At 55.1% G+C, this 8,570-nt stretch overlaps 1 protein-coding gene across 1 annotated transcript; it reads left to right on the top strand.

The window, feature by feature from the left end:
- The first annotated feature begins 255 nt into the window (after nucleotides 1-255).
- NEFH (neurofilament heavy chain) lies at nucleotides 256-8,570 on the top strand. Its single transcript, XM_057306099.1, has 4 exons — nucleotides 256-1,146; nucleotides 2,964-3,163; nucleotides 4,157-4,281; nucleotides 5,869-8,570. The coding sequence occupies exons 1-4, from the start codon at nucleotides 264-266 to the stop codon at nucleotides 7,967-7,969; spliced, it is 3,309 nt and encodes a 1,102-aa protein (XP_057162082.1). The 5' UTR covers nucleotides 256-263; the 3' UTR covers nucleotides 7,970-8,570.

Raw genomic sequence — 8,570 nt, forward strand, 5'->3', positions numbered from 1 at the left:
CCACTGACGCCGCGTCGATTCCCCTTCACTCCTGAGTCCCCCTGCCCCGCCCCTCTCACTGCGGCGGAGCGGCCAGGGCCGGGGCAGCGGGGGAGGAGGCAGAGAGGGCGGGGCCCTCCTCCCCTGCCCCCCCCCCCCCGCCAAGGGGCTGGACCCGACCCGGCTGCTATAAAAAGGCCGGCATCCCGGTGCTGCCGCAGTGCCGCCCTCCCGGTCCTGGCCTTGGGTATTCCCCTCCGCCGGCGGCCGCACCTGCTCCGGCCATGATGAGCTTCAGCGGCGCGGACGCGCTGCTGGGCGCCCCGTTCGCGCCGCTACATGGAGGCGGCAGCCTGCACTACGCGCTGGCCCGCAAGGGCGGCGCGGGCGGAGCTCGCTCTGTTGCCGGTTCATCCAGTGGCTTCCACTCCTGGGCGCGGACATCCGTGAGCTCCGTGTCGGCCTCCCCGGGCCGCTTCCGCGGCGCAGGAGCCACCTCAAGCACCGACTCGCTAGACACGCTGAGCAACGGACCGGAAGGCTGCGTGGTGGCAGCAGCAGCGGCCCGCAGCGAGAAGGAGCAGCTGCAGGTGCTGAACGACCGCTTCGCAGGCTACATCGACAAGGTGCGGCAGCTCGAGGCTCACAACCGCAGCCTGGAAGGCGAGGCGGCGGCCCTGCGGCAGCAGCACGCTGGCCGCGCCGCCATGGGCGAGCTGTACGAGCGAGAGGTGCGCGAGATGCGCGGCGCGGTACTGCGCCTGGGTGCGGCGCGCGGCCAGCTGCGCCTGGAGCAGGAGCACCTGCTCGAAGACATCGCGCACGTGCGCCAGCGCCTAGACGACGAGGCCCGGCAGCGGGAGGAGGCAGAGGCGGCGGCGCGCGCCCTTGCGCGCTTTGCGCAGGAGGCTGAGGCTGCGCGCGTCGAGCTGCAGAAGAAGGCGCAAGCGCTGCAGGAAGAGTGCGGCTACCTGCGGCGTCACCACCAGGAGGAGGTGGGCGAGCTGCTCGGCCAGATCCAGGGCTGCGGTGCCGCGCAGGCGCAGGCGCAGGCCGAGGCGCGCGACGCCCTGAAGTGCGACGTGACGTCGGCGCTGCGCGAGATCCGCGCGCAACTTGAAGGCCACGCGGTGCAGAGCACACTGCAGTCGGAGGAGTGGTTCCGAGGTTCGTAGGCGCGTGGGGGAGGGGGCGCCCCCTCCTGGCCGGGCCGGGTGCGCTCTGTGTGAAGGTGGCTGGGCTGGAGGGTGTGCTGTTCAGCTTCCCCCTACAAAGTGCGTTCCCCTTCGTTAAATAACAGTTTCGCCCTGGGTCTCTGTAGACACCCCTCTCCCTTGCTTGCAATTCGGGGTTGTCCTTTGGCTGCCCTCCTCCAGGGTCCTTATATCTGTCCTGCGACTCTGAGTTCCCTCTGTTGCCCCCTCCTAAGATTAGATAACCCCACTCTGAAGCCCCTTTCCATCAGGTTCCTTCTACAGTTCCAAAGCAGTGCCAGCTTTTAGTTACAGGCACTGGGGACCCTTTGCCCTTCAAAGTAACGTGCCTTCCCTGCCCAACACGGCTCATCCCCCCTTGCCTGCACTCTGCAGGGGACCTCATTCTCCAGACCTCTATTAGGCTCCTCCCCAGTGGGGCATTCTCCCATCTTTTCTCCCCGGGAGATATCATCACCCCAACCAATGGGTCCATGAGGCTGATGTGGCCCCTTAATGTCCTCTCTCCCCTTGAGAAGCTGGAAGCTTCTCAGGTCCCCCCCCCCCACCAACTCCGTGCTGCTCTGAGTCAGCTAGATTGCAGCTGCAGCGGCTCTGAAGCTCTGCCCAGCAGCTGCAGGGTGACCTTGGCCAACGCTTGCCTTCTCTTGTTTTCATTTCTTTGGGGGTTGAAAGGGGAGGGGGTTGGTCAACTGAGCCACTTACTCAGGGGGAGCTACGTGATCCTTCCTGAAACTGTGTAAAACTTTTGCATTTTCCTTGGGAGAGGGTGCAGAGGCTCCAGCGATTTTCAAACAGGTCTGTAATCCACATGGGTAAGAATCCTCTCCCACCTTGGTGGTTTCTATGTCTTTGCCAACACTAGCAGGGAAAGCCAGGAAAGCTGGGACTCGGATGCATGGTTTTCCCCATTACTTTTCCTCTCCTTTGCAATGGGCGTACCTTTCCCTCCCCCATCTCTGCAGCAAGACTCCTCCCAAAGCAAACGTCTCTGCTCCCTTGGGCTTTGCCCTTTACAAAGACAAACCATCCCAGGACTTCTGGCCCACCCAGCTGGCTTCCCTTCTCCCTGCCTCATCCTCCCAAGACTCAGGCCCTGAGTTTTAGTATCTTGGGATTCAGGATATTCACTTTCAGGAGATGTAGACTAGTCTCCATACCTCCACTGGTCCTAGAAGGTCTTCTGGGCACCAGCAGCCCATTGCTCACAGGGGCCAGGGTGTGGCTGCCATTGACACAAGGACTCCTGTGCTAGAGAATGCGCAGCCAGGTGGGGGAAGGGACAGAGAAGCTGGCACGTGGGCCTCAGGCTCTGCAGTGACCTTGGGCTCAGTGGCTCATAGCACCTTCATACCATCAAAGGTCACAGGCTCTTTAACTTGTTCAGCCACAAGCTCAGAGTTAAGCCCTGTCAGCCAGCCAAGTTTCACATCTGAATTCCCAGCACTGTCAGCCCTTGCTGGGGAGCTGAACCAGGTATTAGGACCGGAAATGGGGGCTTCCTCTGTCCTGTGGGGTTTGAGACCCTGAATTGGGGGAGGCGGTCTGATTTTTGGAACCAGGTAGACACTAGATTTGAATCTACTGCTTGTCACTAGCCAGCCTTGGACAGAAGTAATTTGCCTATCACAAAGGAGAGGGTATGTTAAGAATCCAACATGGCACCTGGCACTCAGTAGGTCTTCAACCCGTGCATGTCACCTTTGGGATCTGGACACTAGAATCCAAATCCAGGTGTGTCTAACTCTGTGCCCTCCCCTTCTCCCCCAGTGAGGCTGGACCGACTATCGGAGGCAGCCAAGATGAACACAGATGCCATGCGCTCAGCACAGGAGGAGATAACAGAGTATCGCCGCCAGCTGCAGGCCAGGACCACAGAGCTGGAGGCTCTCAAAGGCACCAAGGACTCACTGGAGAGGCAGCGCTCTGAGCTGGAGGACCGTCATCAGGCTGACATCGCATCCTACCAGGTGGGCAAGGATGGGGCAGAGAGCCAGACTGCCTTCCCTAGTCGGGTGATCCTGGACAAGTCACTGCCCTTCTTTCAGCGAGGTTGTGGTGTCAGTCAGAGGCCTTGGAGTCAGTCAGACATGCAAGGGGTACCAGTATGTCTTTCTAGCTAGCTGTGTGGCCCCAGGAAAGTTCTCTGCCTCTCGGAATCTGAATTCCTTCAGTGCAGTGGAGGGGGGGAAAATGTCCACTTTGCAGAGCTGTGAAGGTTAAAGAGATGGACAGACTTTTCATGAGCGGCGTGTGAGCCTGCTCGGCAGGGTCTGGGTCACGGTGGGCATTTGGTAAACCATAACCAGTGTCTGGGAGCGTGGGTAGCCTGGGAAAGGCCTCGGCAGAGCCCTTCCATGAAAGACAGCTGGCAAAAGTAACCTTTTTAAAGAACTTATTATGCAAGTTAGTAGTGGAGTGTTTGTCTGTGGATAAACTAGGAAATGGAGAAAGCCAAAAGGAGTCAATAAAAATCAGCCGTAATGGTTCAGTTTCAGCAGCGGCTCCGTGAGCCTGGGGACAGGGGAGAAGCTTCCACTGCTATGTAGCGTGCTTCTCTGTACGGCTCCAGTCCTCAGCCCTTACTGTGCGGCAGGCACTTGGGAACATCAGGAACCAGTGCAGACAAGGCTCTGTTCCTGCGGAGCTTTTTCCAGGCTTAAGAGCTCTGTAAAACTTCCCCCGTCATCCCACTGACCAGGGATTACCATTGTCGGCGGCTGGTGTGTTTCATTCCAAACCATTCGCCAGGCTGAGGTCGTGTGCACACAGCAGGGTTTTTGCTCCACATGGCTTCCGCGTCCACGAATGAGGCTCCCACAGCTTTGGCAGTGTGGGTGTTGGCCCCAGTGAGCCGGGAGAGATGGGGCCACTTTGGGTTTGCCTGGTGTGCCCCAGCTTCTCTGGTGCTGAGGGCCAGGCACTGGCTGGCCCGTGACGTGTGTGTGATCGCTCCTCCCCAGGAAGCCATCCAGCAGCTGGACACCGAGCTGAGGAACACCAAGTGGGAGATGGCAGCCCAGCTCCGAGAGTACCAGGACCTGCTCAATGTCAAGATGGCTCTGGATATTGAGATTGCCGCTTACAGGTGAGGTGGGCCAGGGGGCCTTTGGGATGGTGGGGAGCCCTTGCATTCTTATGAGAAGCTAAGCATTAAGTTTCAAATTCCCAGCAAGGCGACCTGCCTTAGAGACAAAACAATTTTTTTTTATTGTGGTAAAATGTTTGGCATATAAAATTTGCTATTTAACCATTTTTAAGTATACCGTTCAGTGGCGTTATGCAGCCATCACCACCATCTACCTCTAGAATTTTTTTCATCTTCCCAAACTGAAACCCTGGGGTCATTAAAGAATTACTCCCCACTCTCCTTTCCGCCTTTCCTCGGGCCCTGGCAACCGTCATTCTACTTTCTGAGAGTCAGAAGTCTTGAGTGTCTTCTTTTCATTCTGCCAGTGACTTAGAGGATTAACGTTCCTCGCCCCTCCCCACATCCAGCCAGCTAGAGGCCTGCTTTGGAGGGAAAGGAGGTACCTGAGTTGTCAGGGGGACCACTCTCTTCGCGTTTTTGTAGCTCCCTGAGCTTTTGTTTCCTGGGGAAATAAAATGGAGAGGATAATAGTACTCCTGTCACAGGGTTGTGGGGAGGAGGAACTAATCCGGTTCCGGAGCCAGTCTGGGTACCGCTGGGTGGCCATAGAGAAAGCCCTGAGTAAAAGGTAGCCAGGAGAAGCCCAGCTTAGCAATTTCTTGCTGAGGAGTAGGCTGACCCCATGAAGATCTGTCCCAGTTGCTGGTAGGTGACCCTTCACGTCCCAGCGCTTGGGTCTAGCCTGTAGTCTTGCTGCTCAGAGCGTGGTCCGTGAACCAGCACAGTCGGCTCCTCCACAAGCATGTTGGAAAGGCAGACTCTCAGGCCCCGCCCCAGATCTACTAAATCGGAATCTGCATTTTAAACGGACCCCTGGGGGATTTGTGTGCTGTTAAATTTGTAAAGCACTGGGTCTCTAGGAGTAACGCCTACACCCACTGCGAGTCAGGCACTGCCAGGTCCTTTTTATTCATTCTCATTGAAACAACCCTCTGAGGTAGGGACTCTTATGACCCTCTTTTTGCCAATGAAGAAACTGACACTTGAAGAGTTTGAGTGGCTTGGCTGAGGTCACACACCTGCTGAGTAGGAAAGAGTAGAAACTGCTGCCCGCACCCTATTCCTAAAACTCAAAGGATGGAATATAAGGTGACCAGAGACCCTTGAAATTCCAGTGGAATGTTCTAAGACCTCTTAATGCCAAATTTGTACATGTGGAATTGTTTGCTCACGCTCCCACCTTCCTCTTGAACGTTTTAGTTGAGAGATAGTTAATGTAATTTTTGTTAATACTGGTGTTTTCTCTTGAGGGCCATTTTGGGGTGGGGGAGTTGTTTTATAAGTTGTAGCCTTAGCCGCATGAAACGAGAGCGGCGCCACTCAGCTACAGATTCTGGGTGGTCCCTGGGATGATTTGCTAAAGTGACTTTTTCCAGGCTCAAATTGCCCATCATTCACATTCCTTCCTCCCCCAAAGTCCATATCATTGGATTCCATGACCTTCAGAGTAACTCAAGACGACCCCCAACTCATCAGTCTGCTCTGAGTTAATAATAGTAATGTGTTCCATTATCCATTCTGCAGAAAACTCCTGGAGGGTGAAGAATGTCGGATTGGCTTTGGCCCCAGTCCTTTCTCCCTTCCAGAAGGACTTCCCAAAATCCCCTCTATATCCACTCACATAAAGGTCAAAAGTGAAGAGAAGGTCAAGGTGGTAGAAAAGTCAGAGAAGGAAACCGTGATTTTGGAGGAACAGACAGAGGAGACCCAAGTGACTGAAGAAGTGACTGAAGAAGAAGAGAAAGAGGCCAAAGAGGAGAAGGGTGAGGAGGAGGAAGCAGAAGGGGGAGAAGAAGAAACAAAGTCTCCCCCAGCAGAAGAGGCTGCATCTCCAGAGAAGGAAGAGGCCAAGTCACCAGTTGGAGCCAAGTCCCCAGTGAAGGAAGAAGCTAAGTCCCCACCTGAGGCCAAGTCCCCAGAAAAGGCCAAGTCCCCCATGAAAGAAGAAGCAAAATCACCAGCTGAGGCCAAGTCCCCAGTGAAGGAAGAGGCCAAATCTCCAGCTGAGGTGAAGTCCCCTGAGAAAGCTAAATCCCCTGTGAAAGAAGAAGCAAAATCCCCAACTGAGGTGAAGTCCCCAGAGAAGGCCAAGTCCCCAGCTAAAGAAGAAGCAAAGTCTCCAGTGGAGGCCAAGTCCCCCGAAAAGGCCAAGTCTCCAGTGAAGGAAGAGGCCAAGTCCCCTGAGAAGGCCAAGTCCCCAGTGAAGGAAGAGGCCAAATCCCCAGAGAAGGCCAAATCCCCAGTGAAGGAGGAGGCCAAGTCCCCAGAGAAGGCCAAATCCCCTGAGAAGGCCAAGTCCCCAGTGAAGGAGGAGGCCAAGTCCCCAGAGAAGGCCAAATCCCCAGTGAAGGAAGAGGCCAAGTCCCCTGAGAAGGCCAAGTCCCCAGTGAAGGAGGAGGCCAAGTCCCCAGAGAAAGCCAAGTCTCCAGTGAAGGAGGAGGCCAAGTCCCCAGAGAAGGCCAAATCCCCAGAGAAGGCCAAGTCCCCAGTGAAGGAAGAGGCCAAGTCCCCTGAGAAGGCCAAGTCCCCGGTGAAGGAAGAGGCTAAATCCCCAGAGAAGGCCAAGTCCCCGGTGAAGGAGGAGGCCAAGTCCCCAGAGAAGGCCAAGTCCCCGGTGAAGGAAGCGGCCAAGTCCCCTGAGAAGGCCAAGTCCCCGGTGAAGGAAGAGGCCAAGTCCCCTGAGAAGGCCAAGTCCCCGGTGAAGGAAGAGGCCAAGTCTCCAGAGAAGACCAAGTCCCCAGTGAAGGAGGAGGCCAAGTCCCCTGAGAAGGCCAAGTCCCCTGAGAAGGCCAAGTCCCCAGTAAAGGAAGAGGCTAAGTCCCCTGAGAAGGCTAAGACTCTTGATGTGAAGTCCCCAGAAGCCAAGACTCCAGCAAAGGAGGAAGTAAGGTCCCCTGCAGACATCAAATCTCCCGAAAAGACAAAAAGCCCTGTCAAGGAGGAGGTCAAGTCCCCAGAGAAAGTCAAATCTCCTGTGAAAGAAGAGGCCAAGGCTCCTGCAAAAGAGGTGACAAAGAAGGAAGAGGCAAAGTCCCCCAAAAAGGAGGAAGAGAAACCCCAGGAAGTGAAAGTGAAAGAGCCCCCAAAGAAGGTAGAGGAAGAGAAAGCTCCAGCCACACCAAAAACCGAGGAGAAGAAGGACAGCAAGAAAGATGAGGTGCCAAAGGAGGCTCCAAAACCTGAGGTCCAGGAAAGGAAGGGACCTGCTGTGGAGAAACCCAAAGAACCCAAAGTTGAAGCCAAGAAAGAGGCTGAAGATAAGAAAAAAGCAGTGACCCCAGAAAAGGAGGCTCCTGCCAAGGTGAAGGAAGAGGCCAAACCCAAAGAGAAGGCTGAGGTGGCCAAGAAGGAGCAAGATGATGCCAAGGCCAAAGAACCCAGCAAAGCAGCAGAGAAGGAGCCCGAAACGCCAAAGAAGGGAGAGACACTGGCAGCACCCGAGAAACAAGATGCCAAGGAGGCCAAGAAGCCTGAGGAGAAACCCAAAGAAGAGCCCAGCAAGGAGGCCACCACACCTGGCAAAGCCAAGACGGAAAAGGCTGAGAAATCCTCTAGCACAGACCAGAAAGACAGCAGGCCTCCAGAGAAGGCCACAGAAGACAAGGCCTCCAAGGGGGAGAAGTAAGGCAGGGAGAAAGGACTATCCAGAACAGCCAAAGAAACTCAGGAGGGCCCGGGAGCTCAAGGGTCGACATAACAAATTTTCGTTTTTTCTCCCTTTTCTTTATATAAGAAGAAACTCTGCTTAGATGATGGGGCCTTCCTTCACCAAACAGGAATTTCTATTAGCAATATGTTAGCAAGAGAGGGTAGTCCCAGTCCCCGGCCCTACACCCCAAACCCTCCCCAGGCGATGGACAATTATGTTATGATAGCTTACGTAGCTGAATGTGATAATATGCCGAATGCCACATGTAAACACTTGACTATAAAAACTGACCCCCTCCTTTCCAAATAAGTGCATTTATTACCTGTATGTGCAATTGACAGATGACCGCAATAATGAATGAGCAGTTAGAAACACATTATGCTTGAGATGTCTTAACCTATTCCTGAATGCCTTCTGTTTTCCAAAGGAGTGGCCGAGCCTTTGCCCAGAGCTCTCTATCCTGGAAGAGCTAAGCAGGTGGGGCTGGGCACTGGCCACTGAATTATGCCAGGGCGCACTTTTCCACTGGAGTCCACTTTCAATTGCTTCTGTGCAATAAAACCAAGTGCTTCTAAAA

The sequence above is a fragment of the Ursus arctos genome, unplaced genomic scaffold, assembly GCF_023065955.2.
Source record: "Ursus arctos isolate Adak ecotype North America unplaced genomic scaffold, UrsArc2.0 scaffold_34, whole genome shotgun sequence".
NCBI classification, from domain to species: Eukaryota; Metazoa; Chordata; class Mammalia; order Carnivora; family Ursidae; genus Ursus; species Ursus arctos.

What these genes read in the sequence shown, in the direction of transcription:
- NEFH (XM_057306099.1), top strand. Translation starts at nt 264, where the DNA reads ATGATGAGCTTCAGCGGCGCGGACGCGCTGCTGGGCGCCCCGTTCGCG. An exon ending in GTCGGAGGAGTGGTTCCGAG is followed by an intron (nt 1,147 to 2,963) that starts GTTCGTAGGCGC and finishes CTTCTCCCCCAG; the next exon opens with TGAGGCTGGACCGACTATCG. An exon ending in CTGACATCGCATCCTACCAG is followed by an intron (nt 3,164 to 4,156) that starts GTGGGCAAGGAT and finishes GCTCCTCCCCAG; the next exon opens with GAAGCCATCCAGCAGCTGGA.